We start from the raw sequence: 19,868 nt of genomic DNA on the forward strand, positions 1-19,868 counted from the left end.
TTACTCCGTTAATCAGAACACTGCTAAAGTACTTAATTCATTCTGGGTACAGCCTTTCAAAAGGAATATAAAGAGAAAGACATTCAAGCGAGTGACTAGAATTTTGAAGAAACTAAAAATATGTGTGATGTGCAGCAGAGCTTGCTACTGTCACAGTTCATGTTCTCTTTCTTTTGGGCCCAGTGCTATATCATATTTCCTAGTCTCCCTTGCAGTTAGGTATGGCTATGCGAGGTTCAGCCAATGGAACGTGAAAGGAAATGATGTGTATCACTTTCAAACCAGGCACAAGAAAGGGCCAATCCTTTCAGCTGGGTGGAATGAAAACAATCTGGAGAGCCACGTGATGAAAATGAGCATGCTCTCCCAGTCTGAGTGTGTGGAACGACTACACGGGGGAGGGTACAGCCGTCACTCCAGTCATTTACCTGATACTGTAAGTGAGCAAGAAATAAACTTCCATTGTATTTAAGAATCCTAAAAACTATATCTTATCATAGAAGAACTGTTTAGTATGAAGAAGCCTGGGTTAGAGTGAGGAAATAAAAATGAATGCAAAAGCATGTTCAAACATACAAAGCGCTTGCCATGATGAAGACAGATTAGACAAGTTCTCTATTGTACCTGGGAAACAAACGGAGATTAAGAAATGGAAGCCTCTCAAAATAAGCTGATTTTTTTTAGGAGTCAGAACTAACAAAATGAATTGTGACAGTGTTATTACACAAAAGAAAGAATTCAGAGTCCAGAACTAGGTGATTAGAAACCTTTAAGGACTCTTACCACCCTAAGAATCTAGACTTAACATACACTTAATATTCATTTCCCAATTTATTTGGTTCTTAGTTGAGTAATTCACAGCTACTAAAGCTGCCATCGGGAACATAACCTGGCCCTTTGATAGTTCCCTGCCATCAACCCCTTCTCGGCCTTACACTCCCTCTGGCCTAGTCACTCTAGACTTTCTGTGATTTTTCTAACACATCAGACACACTTTTGCTTTGGGGCTTTTATACTTGCATAAGAAACCTTTGTTCCTCTGCCAGGAACCTTTGTCCCTCAGATACCCAAATGGGCCACTACTTCACCTTTTCCAGGTATTTGCTCAAATGCCATCTTCTTAGTGAGGCCAACCCAGTAAATTTAACACAGTGACCGTACCACACTTTTGGCACTGCTTAGCTACATTTTTCTCCATAGTGACAGGTTAGTATTGTATTTTATTCTTGTTTGTCTTTCCCCCAACTAAAATGTAAGCCCTAGGAGGATATAGATTTTTGTCTAAACTGTTCAGTGCTATATTTCCAATGCCTATAACCATGTCTGTTATAGAATAAGTGCTCAAAAGTATTTTTAAGTTAAATATTTGAATTTATCTTCCTACTAGTGTTCTATAAACTGTACATTAATTCTGTTAAAGGTATGGAAAAACCATACACACACTCTCACACACAGAAGCCTACAATATGCTTATTATGTACTCTGGGGATAGAGAAGTGGAAAAAAAGTCCAGACTTCACATATTTAACATTCTGCTAGGAGAGACAGAGTCAAACAAATTAATATGTTATGTCAAGTAGTGACAAAAACAAACCAGAGGGGTGGGATGAGGGTGGGAGGGAGGCATAAAAGGGAAGGAATATACGTATCCATACAGCTGATTCACGTTTTTGTACAGCAGAAACTAACGTAACACTGAAAAGCAATTATACTCCAATTGAAAAAAAAATAAACTAATTGAAAAAAAAAAAAAGCAGAGTAAGGGAAAAGACAGTGATGGGCAGAGGTGTTCCTGCCATAAGAGAATAGTATTATAAGCAGAAACAGAACAAACCTGGTCACTGGTAGTTATCGAAATTGGCACAAATTTGAAGGACAGTAATTTGGTACTGTTAAAAATGTCAAGTGTGCATACCCTTCAACTAAGCTACAGTTATTCCACTTTTCGGAATGCATGTTAAAAAAATCCACATGGTAATGTTTATATGATTTAAAACCCCAAAATGCTCACTGTAGCAGTTCAACAGAAAAAAATTAGAAAATAGCTGAAATCCTATCAATAAGGATTTGGATAAATAACATTATGGTATACCAATACAACAGCAAAGACTATGGTGCTCTTAAAATAAATAAGACTTACATATTAAAAAACACATAAGATACATAAAGTAGTTATGGAACAGTAATGTATCATATTCCATTTAGAGAAAAAAAACTTATAAAGTAGTTTCACTATGTGTGCTAAGTCACTTCAGTCATGTCCTACTCTGTGCAACCCTATGGACTACAGCCCGCCAGGCTCCTGTGTCCATGGGATTCTCCAGGCAAAAATAGTGGAGTGGGTTGCCATGCTCTCCTCCAGGGGATCTTCCTGACTCAGGAATCGAACCTACGTCTCTTATGTCTCCTGCACTGGCAGGAAGGTTCTTTACCACTAGCGCCACCTGGAAAGCTCTGGTCTCACTGTACATATACACAACAAATGCTGACACATGTGCTGCCCAACAAACTTATGTATCACATAGCTAGCAATGGTATCTTTAATTAGGAAAACTTTTCCTTATAATTTTATTCACCTCTTTAGGACTTGAATTTTTTCCCCATAAATTCCTAATAGTTTCTGAATATCTCTTTTTAAATTATATTGATTATGAATATTCCATTCTAAAGCATAATGATTTCTCCCACAAATTACCTCTTCTGGTAGAGTGGAATGGGGTTTGTCAGAAGTGGCAAGTAGTAAAACTGGAGCAAAAGAAGGAATATTCTGTAATAATGTGGTAAACGTGGCTTTGAGTGTTGGTCCAACTATTTCCCACCACAAGTGAATGTGAGGAACATACACTATACTTGGTGCTGTTCTCTTAGCTTCACGAATCACCTAGTAGAGAGAGAAAACAATTACATACATTTAGAGAGTCAGCACATTAGCAGTGTGCGTTTTAAATCTAGAACAATTTAACTTCCCAGAACTGTCATATAAAACCCTTAAGTCTAAAAAATGCTTCCCCCAATCCCACCATCTTGTTTTTGAATATTTTTATAAAAGTTTCATTTTTAGAAAAACATAATTGCTTCAAGCAATTAGAAAACAGCTCAAGAAATCTAAAAGACTTTTCTGTTATGGCAACCAAGGTTAAATATAAAAATACATAAAACACTTTTACAAACTTTTAATATAACTATAGCAAAAAAGAAGCAGCAGAATATTTGCATACTTTTTGCATAGCCATCACTGTTTTAAGTACTTCACTCATTTAATTCTCACAATAATCATGTAAGTACTGATTTTTCCATTTTGCAAATGGGGAAAATGGGGCAGAAAGACTTAATAAACTTTCCTAAGTCCCATAGTAATTAAGAAGTGGAAAAGGATTTAAAGTCATACTTTTTAATAACTAAGCAGTTAGGCATGGTTCTGTTTTGAAAACATGAAGTCAGAAATCAGAAAGACCAAAAAACACAGTATAAAAAAGAATGAAGCAATTCTAGACTTTGTCTCTGGAAGACTATTTCACCTTACTGGGCAACAATGAATTACCTGGGCACATGTTTCTTCAGGAGATGTAGCACTGACTCCAAAAAGCACAGGAATGTCTAAAGTGTACACTGTAAATTTTTCCAAAGCATGGATGACAGCTGGTGCTAAATGAGAACCTTGCCCAAATCCTGGTTCGCCCACTATCAGCATTCTTGGTCGAAAAGACATAGGTTGATAACAAGCATTTCTGAAAGAAATGAGTAATAACCTATGTTTTAGGGAAAAAAAGCTTAAATTTCTCTCCCAATTATCAATTATGAACTTTTATAAGCCAAAAGTTTTGACAATATGGCCAGTCAATCATAGCAGCATGATTCATGTGGCTCTTGGAAATAATCGAACTTTACAGATTTTTAGAAACTGTATTTAGAAAGTATTTAGAAAACTGTATTTAGAAAAGTATTTAGAAACAATACTTTATAGTTTCTAACATCATGACAACTGTAACAAAATATTTTCTAATATTTTAATTTTTAAAAAAGTAAATTAGCTGGCATCCTTTATCTTCTCAAGCATAATTTCATTTAGTTTTAGGGAATTCACATGAGAATGAATATATATGCTGCTGCTGCTGCTAAGTCGCATCAGTTGTGTCTGACTCTGCACGACCCCATAGATGGCAGCCCAACAGGCTCCTCTGTCCCTGGGATTCTCCAAGCAAGAATACTGGAGTGGGCTGCCATTTCCTTCTCCAAATGAATATATATATACATATATATAAATTTTCAAGGGAAATGTACCTATTCAAATGAAGAAAATTAAAATTTTCTTTTGCCTTATTAAAGGATTTTTGAGAAAGTCCATTTTCATATACCGATGGAACATCATCATCACTGTATGCCAAGTCACTTTCTAAGAGAGGACAAGAAATATCTGTAAAGCAAGCAAAAAAAGTGTACATTAGTAGCTTTTCTCAATTACAAAGTAGATCTTCACATAATGCTTCAGTTAGCAACCCCAATGAGATTTTTTTTCAAAAAAGTTTGTGTACATATAAATAACAAGTAAATTTTAAAATGCACTTCAAACCTAAAATAAAGGAAGTCTAGGGAAATCTGTGAAGTAAACTTCCTTGATATCTAGGAAAGGCATGACCAAATTCCTTTCAAGAGTCTCTTTCATAAAGAAACATTACTGAGATGTACAAAATACTTAGTTTTACTGACTATGAAAACTAAACAGTCAATCAAGTTTCATACCGGAGTCTAACGCTTTGTTTGTCCTGGTTTCCGCATGTGGAAACACTCTCTGCAGGGCTTCTAGGATCTTGTGAACAGTGCTCTGCAGTAGTGGTTTCACAATGGTCGACAGTGCCTGCCCAGGTGACGTCACAGCTCTCTGGGAGGCTGGTATCATCTTTTGCATAGCTACCTCAAAATCCTTAGCTGAGATATTAATTGAAGAGAGATCCAATTGCAGTTTCTCACTAGTGGTATAGATCTGTGGGTAGCGTCGACGCAGAGCACATAAAGCAGCTTCAGAGCATATTGACTTGATATCTGCACCACAGTATCCTATCCAAGGCAACCAAAAAAGAAAAAAAATTAAAGTAAATCACCACCATATTAAGCAAGACAATGGTTAAAAGAAAACTAAACATCAGCCTAGCAATATAGTAGCAAAATATTTAGGAGTAATAAGGCTAAAATGTCTCTCAGCCCCTCAGTGAACTCACATGATTGATAATAACCCCTAACAAATCAATCAACTTTTGAGAGTGAAATACGCAAGCACTAAAAGCAGAGCGCAGGGGTCAAGAGCATGAGTTTTGAAATCAGATAATCAGGATCAAATTCCAGTTTGTCATTTACTAGATGTGTGATCTTTTTAGAGAATCATTTATGCTTTCTCAGCCATTTCTATATCTGTAAAATAGGAATAAAGCTACCTACTTCACAGGATTGATGTAAGAGTTACCTGCAATAGCTTATGTAGAATACTTAACAGGATAATTAGAAAAATGTAAACAGCAAAAGATCTAACTTCATTCTCAAATTCTTTGACAGTCAAGATATTAAACACCTCTATATGGTATCTAGGACTTTATAAGAAAACATGCCACAAATTATAAATAAGAAACAAATCTAACTTTGTATTTCTTTAAACAAGAAACAAGGTTTCTTTAAACCTTGGCAAAACTACAACTTGTTCCATCTTTTAAATGCATGTAATATTTCTTTTAATACTTAAAGCAATGTTTACCAACAGAGTTTTCTGCTAGTTCTTCCAGAAACATGTCCAGTGGTTTAGGATTCCAATCCCTTGTGTGAATTTTTAGAATTTCTTTTCGAGCCTACAAACAAAAACAATTTAATTTTTCTATAATAATATAGTGCTATTTAGATTAGGGTAACTTTAATCTAAGATAATTGGGTTATCTAAAAATGTAAAGCTGTCAATACCTAATATAAACAGAAATATGAAACATTAAAAATGGAAAAAAATGATATATTTGTATGAGCTTAAGAAATTTGTATTAAATAAGACTGCATTTTTAGTGCTCAAGTTCTAGTCATCACAAATGTGAATGAGAAAAATTAACTAACTGCTGGATTATTGTTTATTGTACATATTAAAAACTGTTGCATACTGACAGCTCTACCCATATTTTCGTACTTGGTTCTCAAAATATTCAGCAGCTTTAAAGTAACTGGGTAGAATTATATGGTTGTATCCATGAAAAAGTCAAGTCTAATGAACTGGCTAAGGACTGACTGTTAGGCCATGTGTTCTGAATCAAAATAAAGCTATATGACTAACAAGCAAAGGCTGTGCTTGGGGTGGCGGGGCGGGTGCGGAGGTGCACGTCCAGAGATGCCCTGGTCCAGTGTTTGGGACTCGGCACTTTCACTGTCATGAGCCTGGGTTAAAATCCTGGTTGGAGAACTAAGATGCCACAAGGTATGCATTCCCCCAAATAATAAAGAAATAAATAAAATAAAAAATTATCTGAGTTCTATTCTTTAAATAATGCCTCTCTAAAAATACATACATACCTACTTGAATGTTAATCATACAACTTTGCCTCAGAACATACAAAACTCAATCTTCCAATTTGCACTATACTAAGACTTGTTCAAGATAAGCACAATCAATTTTGTCAAAATTTGAGTGATGTTAAATTCTTACATCTTTATCAGGTAGGCTAAATAGGAATTCTCTGTCAAAACGACCAGGCCTTCGTAAAGCAGGATCAATAGAATCCAGTCTGTTGGTAGCACCAATGACCACAATTTCTCCTCTGCTGTCCAATCCATCCATAAGAGCTAGCAAGGTGGAAACAATTGAACTAAATTTAAAAATAAGAGAGAAGAGATTAACTATATAGAAGCCGAATACATCATTTCTTTTTTTGTGAAGATTTAATACATTAAATGTGTGAATAAATTTTCTCAGCACATCCCACTATTTTCAATAGACTTTTAAAAACGAAAATCTGTAAAATAACATACTACATGGCACACAGACATTTAAAATCAATGGAAAACACACTTTTTAGAATGCTACAAATGGATCCTGGAAGCCATTTCATAAAGCACAATTTCACATAGAACTCTGGAGTTCTCAAACAAGGATGCAATAAAAAATATATATACACAAGTATTAGGCAGATAAACAGAAACTTAAAAAAAAAAAAGCTTCAAAAACTTCATTGTGTACACATTATCAAAGGATGCCAAAGTAAAACAGAATATACTGGACTGTGATTGCTTCTAGGTCTTTTTAGTGTCCAGAGACAGGAATTATTTTTTCTTCAAAAATAAATTTCATCATGAGTTCATACTGATATTCCAATTCAGATAAAGATCCAAGGGTTTTAACTTATTTTATATTTGCATCCCCTTTCTCTTGGGCTAAAAATCTTATTTTCTAATGTAGTCACATAATTACTTATTTACATTATCCTACAATATTATCAGAAACAATAAGACACAGAATATAGTTTAATCATGGTCAGTGTGCTAACTTCTAAAAAAGCTTAATTTAGCAAAAACGTTTTTCTCCAAAATTTTTTGAGTCTTTGGAAAAAACCCAAAAAACTTGTACGATAAAATTTCTCTTAAAAACACATATTTGAAATGGCCAAGTGCTTGCTAAAATTATTCTGTATTTGTTGCTGAAATTTCTTCAATCCCTTTTAGAATTATTCCAAACTACAGTAGTTACTCAACTGCTTGACTGAAAAGTGATGGTGCTAGTGTTATTCCTATTAACACAATGAATACAGTATAGCTGATATCGAAATGAGTCACATTTAAAAAGTGTGCATCATTATTGGTAGGTATGAGCTCACACAACTGTTTTTAATCATACAGTAGTAAACATTTTAATTTACTCAGAGCAACAAATAAAATTCTACAGCATCAAGTCAAAGAAGGGTATAATAATACAGTAAATGTTGTTAGGCATTAGAAGAGCCAAAACCTACATATCATTCATATTTTTACATCTTGTTCCTCTTTTACAACATCTATGGTAAAAATAATACTGGCATTATGAAGGCATGCAAACATTTGCTTTTGGGTATCCCAAATTAATTAAGTAGTTACATTGAAGAAGAAGGTCTGAAGAACTGAAGATGAACTAGGACTAAAGTAATTTAGATTCAAGTTGAGGCAGTGGCACTAATGAAAACTGCTCCCCTGGGTACACAGTTATCACAGGGGAGATGCAAGTTTCTCATTCTGAAAATGAGGAAGTTGAGCTAGTATTAGAAACTTAAACTAGTGGTCATACACTAAGATATATTTTGCTTGGCTCAGGTAGTGCCTTTAAAGCATCTGACCTAGCTGGCAACATCTAAAAGACAGTTAACATACATAAAATTTAAGAAAGAGAAAACTTATTTTTCAAATCTGAGTCAGCTTTTGCACTTCAATAGGCTGGAGCTAAAAGCAACTGACTATTCTCTGACAATTAGACATTCAAACACATTTCCCTGACCTACTCTTATCTCTGGCCTGCCTCACTCATTTTATATGCCTTTATTTACCTCACTGGGCCAGTGGGCATTTAAGTCTGTATCACAAGTTAAATCTATAACCAATATTGTGTTTGAGAACATCCTACCATTTAGAACAGGTTCACTTTTCTTTTTTGTACTATACAATGGTTTCTACTACCAAACAACTGGTTTATAAAGTTTCTTACTGTTTAACATTCTATCCCTCCTGCAACATTAATACAGCTCAGAATATAGGGAGAAAGGCAGAAGTACCATCAAGCAAGTTTTACCTGTGAATTTGATCTTGTCGGCTTGATCGTACTGGGGCCAGACCATCAATTTCATCAAAGAAAATAATTGATGGGCGCATCTGATAGGCCTAGAAAGCAGTCCAGTGATTGCAGGCTATCATGAAAGACTTCAAATATGTAGACTCAATATAAACCACTTTAAATTCATTCCTACTTGCATTTAACAAGTTTTAAAAAATATAACTGTAAATTCAAGAATTGTGTTTTAAGGATTCAGACTAAATTATTAACAGCATGTGATTTATTTGTATATTCAGCTGGAAATATTCAAAATACATACTCCACTGGTTATATCCCTTAGATTTCATATAGCTATAATTATCGGGACACAAAAAACATCTATAGAAGACCAACTGTCAAAGCAAAACAAAGAACAGAAGACAGTGACACAGCCTTCCTCCATGTCAGGATGAGAAAACATTTAACAAGATGCTATAGTTTAAAATCAATTTCAGTAAAATTGAAATTAAAAAAGCCTCAGTGAATTTTATAAAGAGATATAAAAGTATTTGCAGCAATATGCCTCAGTAGATCAGAATGTATTATCTCTTAACTAACTGTCAATACATCTGGGATATGAAACTGAAAGCCACTCAGGCAGAGCTAATCTTCAGCTTGCATAGTGAGACATAAACTCACTAGTGTTATCTCTTTATGAAAATATCACTCTTTCTCTAGATACGAGACCTAAGAAGAATTTAGACCCAATTATTCTTTTCTCTTTTCTCTCTAAAATTGTTTGTCATAAGTTGGTGTAATCAAGACATACAAAGGAAAATAATCTAGAAACATTATATATTTGACATAATTATTTTGAGTCTATTTCTATGAAAAGTGATTAAATGCAAACTTTATCCAATCCTTACAAACTTAATCTACATTGATTACAGATCTATATAAGCAAATTTTAATATCATACCTGATCAAATAGCAATCGCAGCTGTCTCTCAGATTCTCCTACCCACTTACTCAGACAATCGGCACCTTTCCTCATGAAAAATGCTACTCTTTTATCCCCTTGACTGCACTCATTGGCAAGTGCTCTAGCAACCAGAGTTTTTCCAGTTCCAGGTGGACCATAAAACAAACAACCTCTGTAAAAGAGTATTATTTTAGCGATACATTAAAAAACAGGCTAAACAGAATTAGAGATCAATTTCATGAATATAATTAGTGAATAAGAAAGTAAACAAGACAACTGAAACATTTCAATACACAAAGCACAACTTAAAACCTGGGATTAATATTCATACTACAAAATGAATATTGAAACTAAATAAACCCTTTATTTGAAACATTTGAAAGAAATAAACATTCTTTTATTCATTCAAATCTGTCCATATTACCTTATCTTGCAAAAAAGGTATGAGTGACAGTTTACTTTTATAACATATCAGTGGGAAGAATAGCAGATCTCAAGTATCATCCTTGGTCTGAGTGTCAGTAACATAACACCAAAACTTTTGAAAGAAAATGGTGGGAATGACCATGAGATAAAGTAGGATAAAAGAGAGAAATTGAAGTAGTGGCTGGGTGATAGGCACTAGGACAATGTAAACAATTCACAATAATTTCTGGTGATATCACTGCACTGTCATGGGGTAATGCAGTTTTTCACCTATTCCCAAAGTTATTCACTGATCTCATGGCAGAATTCTAAGAAAATGAGTTATATTCGCACTCTTCATAGAAATGATCAAGTAACTGCTCCTTAACTATCTAACAGTGATTTAGTTGAAAAGTTAAAGATTTCAGAAAAACAGAAACGACAGAATAAGAATGGCCAAACAAAAAAGTGATGGATGAAATAAATCTATTCAAAGTCAAGGATAAAATATAAAAGAAAAATTAAGAGAATTCCCTGGCGGTCTAGTGAATATGATTCAGCGCTTTCACTGCAAGGGTCTGGGTTCAATCCCTGGCTGAGGAACTAGGATCCTGCAATCCCTGCAGCACAGTCAAAACAAAAATAACAGGAAACAGACATAATCAAATGCAGATGCGGAAAAAAAACTGTTTAGAAAACAATCAGAATTTAAATGGAATAAATCAGTGATTTCAATGGACAAAAGCCAAGACAGAAACAGATTTTTTTTTTAAATATATTTACTGGGCCCATAGTTTTATTTGTGAGATTATTTTAAAGAAAAAAGTAAGGATTCCCATAAAGAGGAAGCAATGGAGATGTTCATGGTACTAATTATCTGTAATAACAAAAACTTAGGAGAAAACAAAATAGTCGGCAATAGCAGAATCAATTAAATAAAATGTGATGCATCCACAAAATGGAGTATCATTCAGCCATTGAAATGGAAAGAGAACATACCATATAAAAATAGTTTAACACAATCATATGTTGATTTTTTATGAGCAGAAATTTAAGAAAAGAGAAATGTAAGAAAGTGGAAATGAAGAGAAAAAAATGGAAGGAACTGGTCTAATTTAATTTTTTAAATAGAAGTATAGCTGATATACATTATTAACTAAGTTAGAGGTGTAAAATACAGTGATTTACAATTTTTAAAGGCAATATTCCATTCAGTTTTTATATCTGCTCGATTCCCCATTTTGTATAATATACCCTGGTAGATTCTTTTATACCTAACAGTTTATACCTCTTAATCCCCTACCCATACACTGCCCCTTCTCAGCTCCCTCTCCCCATTGGTAATCATCAGTTTGTTCTCTATTATCTGTGCATCTGCTTTTTTCTCATATTCACTAGTTTGCTGTATTTTTAGATTTCACATAAAAGCGATATCATATATATTTGCCTTTCTCTGACATTTCATTCAGCAAAATGGCCTCCAATCCCATCCGTGTCGGTGCAAATGGCAATATTTCATTCTCTGTTTATGGCTCAGCAGTACTCCACTGTGTATATATTTATACCACGTCTTCTTCATCCATTCATTTGCTGATGTGGACACTTAGGTTGCATCTGTATCTTGGCAATTATAAATAATACTGCTATGAACACTAGGGTGCATGTGTGTTTTCTGAATTAGTGCTTTTTTTTGGACATATACCCAACAGTGGAATTGCTGGTATATGACGGTAGTTCTATAATTTTTTGAGAAACCTTCATACTGTTTCTCACAGTGGCAGCACCCATTTACATTCCCACCAACAACATATAAGGGTTTCCTTTTCTCCACATCCTCGCCAACATTTACTATTTGTCCTTTTGACGACAGCCATCCTGACAGGTATGAGGTAATACCTCACTGTGGTTCTGATTTTCATCTCCCTGATGATTAGTGATGCTGAGTATCTTTTCCTGTGCCTGTAGGCCACGTGCATGTCCCCTTGGACAAACGTCTATTCAATTCTTCTGGCGATTTTTAAATCAGGTTGTTTCACTGATGTTTAATTGTATGAACTTTTTATATATGTTGGATATTTATCCCTTATCAGTTATATCATTTGCAAATATTTTCTTCTATACGTTGCCTTTCTGTTTTGTTAGTGGTTTCCTTTGCTGTGAAAAAGCGTAAAATATAATTAGGTCCCATTTATTTATCTTGCTTTCATTTTAGGAGATGAATCCAAAGAAATATTGCTATGATTTACGATAAAAGTTCTATTTTTCTTATGTTTTCCACTAGGAGTTTTATGGTTTGTGGTCTTAAAGTTAGTCTATTTTGAGTTTATTTTTGTATATGATGTTAGAGAATGTTCTAATTTGTCATTGTTGCTTTAATTCACTAAACCACTTTTTTTTTTTTTTTTTTGCCACAACCTGTGGTTTGTGGGATCTTAGCTCTCTGACCAGGGATTGAACCCAGGCCCCTGGGAGTGAGATCATGAAGTCCTAACCACTGGATTGCCAGGAATTCCCTAAAATTCACTAAATGACTTTAACTAGGTACTTTCAACATGTCCTGTCATCATTAAATCACTATTTAATATTCTATATTTTTTGATTAATTTTTTTTTAATTCACCAGTGTTTAACTATAATTGATTTATGCTTCAATTTAACTAAAATGATTTATGCTTTAAAAAGCCTACAAACTTTTAAAAGTTTACTTAAATCAATGTTTCCATAGAGGGTGATTCAGGGAAAAAAATTATAAAAGGAAAAGAAAATCAGGAACTAGGGTTTAAAAACTGGTTAAGTAAGGTATAACAACTAGAAGAAAGAAGATAAAAAAAGGATGGTGATTAAAATTTTAAAAAGGATGGTGATACAAAAAACCCCTACCCTCCTGTCACCAAAACAGCAAATATTAAAGTTGGTGGGGAGAGGAGAGATATAAAAGAAAAAATACAGTTATATATGGCTCGACTGCAAAAAAATATATAGGCATAAAGCAAACACTGAAAATTGATTCAGTAAGTTTATACGTGTACAAATAAACTACTGAAAGTATTAAGGAAGGGGAATAAATATTTATGTATGGAGGGTAGGGAAAGTAAAGGAGCCAAATAGCCACTGTTCATCCTTAGAAGTCTATAAATTGTGTCTAAAATAGAAAAATGAGGGACTTCCCCGGTGATTCATAGTGTGGCCAAAAGACAGAAACAAATTTAAAAAACAGAAAAATTAAAATGAAGAAGCTTTGAAGAGGGCCTACCCTACTTTTGTAAATTTTTCTTTGTGAAACTTACGGTGCTATCTGACTTTTAAAGTTATGTATGTATATAATCAACTATGCGCACATGGGAGCTCAGCTGTGTCTGATTCTTTGCAATCTCAGACTGTAGCCCTCCAGGCGCCTCTGTCCATGGATATACTTCAGTACAAAATGAAAATACATATATTAAAAAATTATGTGCATGTATGCACTTCCACTTACTACATCACTCTGCTTGACCTCCCAATTGTATGTAATTATTTTATGCTGTTATAAAACAATAATTTATACTGTTAAGTTAATCATGTTCCCATTATAGCTTGCAATTACAATTATCTTTTATTTTTTATCTGGCTATTGATTGTGAAAACTGAAAAACATCTTTTACTACTCTGAAAAAATAAAATAAAAATACATACATTAAAAAACTATGTACATATATTACTTTGATATAAATTTAAAACCAAATCACAAAGCTGAAAGGAAAAAAAGAGTATGTAAGACAAGAATTTTACTAAATGTATGAAAAGTCACGGGAAATGATTTTTTTAATGGAGAATCAATTTTGAAACCATTTTTCATCTTAAACATTGAGAAAGTAAAAATACTCAAATCACCCAGGACCTTGCAAGGGCAAGTATAACAAATGACTCTAGACCTGGAAATTTTCAAGAGAGAAGCGGTTTCTGGACATAGCACAGGAAAGATTTTACCTAAAATAAAAAGTATAATTAAATTACCTTGGAGGTTGAATTTTGAATTTTTCAAAGACTTCTGGATAAAGTAATGGAAATACTACCATCTCTTTTAGAGCTGCAATATGATTAGACAAGCCACCAACACTATCAAATCGTACCTGTTAATAGAAGGGAAACATAGACATTCTGAGATTTGTCAAAATCTGAGTCAAAGCTAAAATCTTATTCCATTCTTAAATTATATCCAAGCCACACATAGTCAACTGAGTAACAGTAACTTAACAGGAACAACTGAGCAACAGTTGTGGCCTAAAGGTTACAAAAAAAAGAAAAGGTTCTACAAAGATAAAAAATTTCTTATAAAACACTGCTTTCTTTTTAAATTTTAAACTAAAATAATACATCTCAGACTGTACTCACTGAAGAATCTAGTTGCATTGGATCAACATCTGCAAGGCTTGCTCCGATTTTCATTCGATCTTTATAAATTCCTTTTAATTCATCTTTGCGAAAATTTAGTGGGAGGCACCTAAGATTACAAACCCCAAACATTCATCAAACACCACTTTCCTCTCCCAAATTCCATGTTAGAATATAGACATTTTTCTTAAGAATTAAAAAAATTCCAAATGGAGTAATCATGAGATTATGTGTTTTGAGTTCCTCCTTTTCTTTACTAGTTGAGAACTTATAGTGTTAGAAATATTTACATCCGAAGGCTTATTATTAAAGATATACAATTTAATGAAAATATCACAAGATACCACGGCAACATAAAGTAATTCATGGTTGAGAGTTCAGGAAGTATCAACATACATTATAACGATAGTGTCTGACCTACAGACACTATCATTTGCTGGACACAGTTTTAGTTTAGATGCTAAACAACTACAAGGTCATTAAATCCTCACAATACTCTTACGACATAGGTATTATTATTTTTCCCATTTTAAAAGAAAGCCAAGGCACAGAAAGGTTAACTGTCTTGCTCAGGATCACACAGATAGTATAAGTGGCAGATCTAGGAATCAAACCCAAGCAGCCTGACTCCAGATCTGCCACCACCCTGCTATTATACCTCTCAGCAAAATATGCAGAGCCCACCAGCACCTGGATCCATGTCAATCTTTTCAAGCAAGAGTGAATCACTACTTTCCTAATTACTTTCAAAAACATTTACAGTAGGTTACAAAAAAATATACCTAGAAAAAGCTCTTGTTTTATAGATGGAAGAATGAAAACGCTCATGTTAAAAGTTAAGATGTTAAGATACTTGTATAAGAATGCCTAAGCAAAGAATCCCTGCTACTACTAAATACAAGTAAAAGCACACCATCTTCTCCCCAAGTGACAATTCTTGCTAGTTTCAAATTCCATGAGAAATTTATACTGCCAAGCTTAAGATGGAAAAGTTTTCAATTGTGGCTTTTAAAAAGATATTTAAGTAATCCTTAATAGAACTGCATAATATAAAATTAATAGGACTGAATGCACATTTCTATAAAATGAAGGCAAGTACATAACTTTTGAATGATCTAACTCATTGCTGTCCAATAGAAATGAAATGCACACCAAAGTGTATTAACCACACTAAAGAGTATACTATTTTAATAATGTATTTTATATGTCTCAGTTCAGTTCAGTCACTCAGTTGTGTCCAACTCTTTGCGACCCCATGGACTGCAGCACTCCAGGCCTCCCTGTCCATCGCCAACTCCTGGAGTTTACTCAAACTCACGTCCATTGAGTCGGTGATGCCATCCAGCCATCTCATCCTCTGTCGTCCCCTTCTCCTCCTGCCTTCAATCTTTCCCAGCATCAGGGTCTTTTCCAATGAGTTAGTTCTTGGCACCACATGGCCAAAGTATTGGAGTTTCAGCTTCAGCATCAGTCCTTCTAATGAATATTCAGGACCGATTTCCTTTAGGATGGACTGGTTGGATCTCTTTGCAGTCCAAGGGACTCTCAAGTGTCTTCTCCAGCACCACAGTTCAAAAGAATCAATTCTCTGACGCTCAGCTTTCTTTATAATCCAACTCTCACATCCATACATGACTACTGGAAAAACCATAGCTTTCACTAGATGGACCTTTGTTGGCAAAGGAATGTCTGCTTTTTAATATGCTTTCTAGGTTAGTCATAGCTTTTCTTCCAAGGAGCAAGTGTCTTAATTTCATGGCTGCAGTCACCATCTGCAGTCATTTTGGAGCCCAAAAAAATAAAGTCTGTCACTGTTTCCCCATCTATTTGCCATGAAGTGATGGGACTGGATGCCATGATCTTAGTTTTCTGAATGTTGAGGTTTATGTCAACTTTTTCACTCTGCTCTTTCACTTTCATCAAGAGGCTTTTTAGTTCCTCTTCACTTTCTGCCATAAGGGTGGTGTTGTCTGCATATCTGAGGTTATTGATATTTCTCCCAGCAATCTTGATCCAGCTGGCGCTTCTTCCAACCCAGCATTTCTCATGATGTACTCTGCATGTAAGTTAAATAAGCAGACTGACAATACGCAGCCTTGATGTTCCCCTTTCCCTATTTGGACCAGTCTGTTGTTTCATGTCCAGTTCTAACTGTTGCTTCTTGACCTGCATACAGATTTCTCAAGAGGTAGGTCAGGTGGTCTTATATTCCCATCTTTTTAAGAATTTTCCAGTTTGTTGTGGTCCATACAGTCAAAGGCTTTGGCATAGTCAATAAAGCAGATGTTTTTCTGGAACTCTTGCTTTTTCAATGATCCAACAGATGTTGGCTATTTGATCTCTGGTTCTTCTGCCTTTTCTAAATCCAGCTTGAACAGCTGGAAGTTCACGGTTCATGTACTGTTGAAGCATGGGTTGGAGAATTTTGAGCATTAACTTTACTAGCGTGAGAGGTGAGTGCAACTGTGCGGTAGTTTGACTATTCTTTGGCATTGCCTTTCTTTGGGATTGGAATGAAAACTGACCTTTTCCAGTTCTGTGGCCACTGCTGAGTTTTCAAATTTGCTGACATACTGAGTGCAGCACTTTCACAGCATCATCTAGGATTTGAAACAGCTCAACTGGAATTCCATCACCTCCACTAGCTTTGTTCGTAGTGATGCTTCCTAAGGCCCACTTGACTTTGCATTCCAGGATGTCTGGCTTTAGGTGAGTAATCACACCATCGTGGTTATCTGGGTCATTGTGATCTTTTTTGTATAGTTCCTCTGTGTATTCTTGCCACCTCATCTTAATATCTTCTGCTTCTGTTAGGTCCATACCATTTCTGTTCTTTATTGTGCCCATCTTTGCATGAAATGTTCCCTTGGTATCTCTAACTTTCTTGAAGAGATCTCTAGACTTTTCCATTCTATTGTTTTCTTCTATTTCTTTGCACTGATCACTGAGGAAGGCTTTCTTATCTCTCCTTTCTATTCTTTGGAACTCTAAACTCAAATATCTTTCTTCTCCTTTGCTTTTCGCTTCTCTTCTAGTCATAGCTATTTGTAAGGCCTCCTCAGAAAACAATATGTCTCAATATATCCCAAATATTTCATCACACAAAATCAATATTTAAAAAATTGACATATTTTACACTCTCTTTTTTGTACTAAGTCTTTGAAATCCAAGAGTGTGTTTTTTACAAAAACGGATGGTAAATCTCAATTCAGATGAGCTATGGATACATTTTAAGTGTCATATGTGGTTGGCTAGTAGCCAGCATACTGAATGCTGTGTTAAGTTGCTTCAGTCATGTCTGACTCTTTGCGACCCTGTGGACTATAGCCCACCAGGCTCCTTTGTTCAAGGATTCTCCAGGCAAGAATACTGGAGAGGATTGCCATTTCCTCCTCCAGGGGAACTTCCTGACCCAGGGATCAAACACACGGCTCCTGCATCACAGGCAGATTCTTAACCGCTGAGCCACCAGGAGAAGCCCAGCATACTGAATAGAACAGAGCTAACATGATTTAAAAAACACATAGAACTTAGGATATAAAATAGAACTTAGGATATAAAAAATGATTGGTTTGCATGCCCCTTCAATATGTTCTAGTCGCTTTATCAAACATTGTTTTCTACCCTACAAATATTGCATTGTTAGAATCCAAGCACTGAATTATTCATTTACCCCCCATATCCGTAAAATGGGAGTAATTTTTGCCCTGTTTTTATGATTATTGTGAAAAATCAAATGAGCTGATTTAGTATGTCTGAACTTACACTACAAGCAGTTATGAAATAAGTTAACCTTTCAATTTTCCTGAAGAGTTCTACAATAAGAATTTTTTTATCATTATAAACAGAAAAAAAAATTTCAGTGAAAAAACAGTTATTTCCTCAAGTCAGTGTTTACCAAGCAGCATTTTGGTTTTATAAGAAAACGTATGCTCTGGACTTCCCTGGAGGTCCAATGGTTAGAAATCCGCCTGCCAATGCAGAGGACATGGGTTCAGTCCCTAGTCTGGGAAAATCTCACATGCCATGGGGCAGCTGGGCCTACCGAGCCCATGTGCTGTGACTACTGAAGCCTGTGTGCCTAGAGCCCGTGCTCCACAAGAGAAGCCACTGCAGTGAGAAGTACTGCAATGAAGAGAAAACCCTGCTCACCACAGCTAGAGAAAGCCCACATACAGTAACAAAGATCCAGTGCAGCCAAAAATATATAAATTAAAAAAAATATGTTCTAACCACAGTTAGTTTCAACCTCAGATATTTCAAACACGAGTTATTATATATTAAGGCTTATATATTAAACTGGTATATAAATTTTTAACTAATTGTTTATTATGTGCCAAGCTGTACATATTCCCGAATTATTCATTTTTCTTTCTACTTAAAAAAGCTGGCAGTTTTAAAGGAATCAACAAGCACTTACCTGTTGATAGCTCTATTACGGCTCCTTTTTCTTCTCCTCTCAAACTGCTGTTCGTCTTCTGAAGAGGAGGATGAAGTAGAGTCACTACTGTGGATTGCATGCCTTCGCCTAAAGAGGTAAACTGAAATCATAATGGAAGAAGGCAGGAGAAACATACAATACAAATATCAGAAATACCTAAAAATACCTAGTGATCCAAAAATGTTTATCATAAAATTAATATATTTGCTGAATCAATGAAGTGAGCTTTGTTGGTTGAATCTTCTGAAGGAAATAAAAGACTTGGATAACTGAGAATGGAAAAGATAGGAAGCTACAGGCATCATTAAGACAAAACATGGTCCAGACAGAGTGACTTCTTGTCTTAATATAAGTCAGGTATACTCAAAGAGAAGGTATGATAAAGAGGGTTTTACAATCTTTGGGATTGTAATTTTAGAAAGTATTTTCAAGATTATACTATATATAATTTACATTTGGAAGGGAATCACCTATTTTGAAATGTCAAACAATATTCAAAGGAGAACACGATAATTTTTTTCTTTAGAATTTTTAATGTAAACCAAAGGGGATTAAGAGGGATCAAAAAAAGCTAAGAAACAGTGAGAAAACAGATGGTCTTTTATCTATAGTGTATCCTCAACTCTAAATTCACAACTGCCATTTAATGGTTGTGTAAACGTGGATGAGTTACTCAACCCATACAAGCCTGTATTTTCCTACTTACAAAAAAAAAAAGAGAGAGAGAGAGAAAAATAATCAAAATCTTAGCCTGCTTGGTAGTATCAGATGAAGTACCGAATGTTACAATCTCAAAAAAGTTTTTAAATCACTTCTACCTTTGGACAGTTGCAAACGACTCACGGAATAAAAGCAAAGAAATCTGGCTGGGAAAACTTTTAATCATTCTGTTGGCTCAGGGTGGACAGCATTTCCTGAGTCAGAATACAATCA

At 34.8% G+C, this 19,868-nt stretch overlaps 1 protein-coding gene across 2 annotated transcripts in view; it reads right to left on the bottom strand.

Annotated features, from left to right (window-relative positions):
- ATAD2 (ATPase family AAA domain containing 2) overlaps positions 1–19,868 on the bottom strand; it is a 63,329-nt gene that overhangs the window by 18,285 nt on the left and 25,176 nt on the right. For both annotated transcript variants that reach the window (XR_015140922.1, XM_086337083.1), the window contains exons 9-19: positions 18,915–19,022; positions 14,495–14,603; positions 14,117–14,232; positions 9,717–9,891; positions 8,777–8,865; positions 6,671–6,830; positions 5,744–5,834; positions 4,741–5,055; positions 4,282–4,414; positions 3,542–3,728; positions 2,696–2,881 (exon numbers count right to left, since the gene is read on the bottom strand). Coding sequence is in view for 1 of the 2 variants with exons in the window: in XM_086337083.1 (XP_086193209.1) it covers positions 2,696–2,881; positions 3,542–3,728; positions 4,282–4,414; positions 4,741–5,055; positions 5,744–5,834; positions 6,671–6,830; positions 8,777–8,865; positions 9,717–9,891; positions 14,117–14,232; positions 14,495–14,603; positions 18,915–19,022 (1,669 nt within the window). In the remaining variant the exon portion in view is untranslated. The remainder of the gene's footprint in view (positions 1–2,695; positions 2,882–3,541; positions 3,729–4,281; positions 4,415–4,740; positions 5,056–5,743; positions 5,835–6,670; positions 6,831–8,776; positions 8,866–9,716; positions 9,892–14,116; positions 14,233–14,494; positions 14,604–18,914; positions 19,023–19,868) is intronic.

This window comes from Bos grunniens, chromosome 14 (assembly GCF_055505025.1).
Source record: "Bos grunniens cultivar Pamir isolate PY7600 chromosome 14, Bosgru_T2T1.0, whole genome shotgun sequence".
Taxonomy (NCBI): Eukaryota; Metazoa; Chordata; class Mammalia; order Artiodactyla; family Bovidae; genus Bos; species Bos grunniens.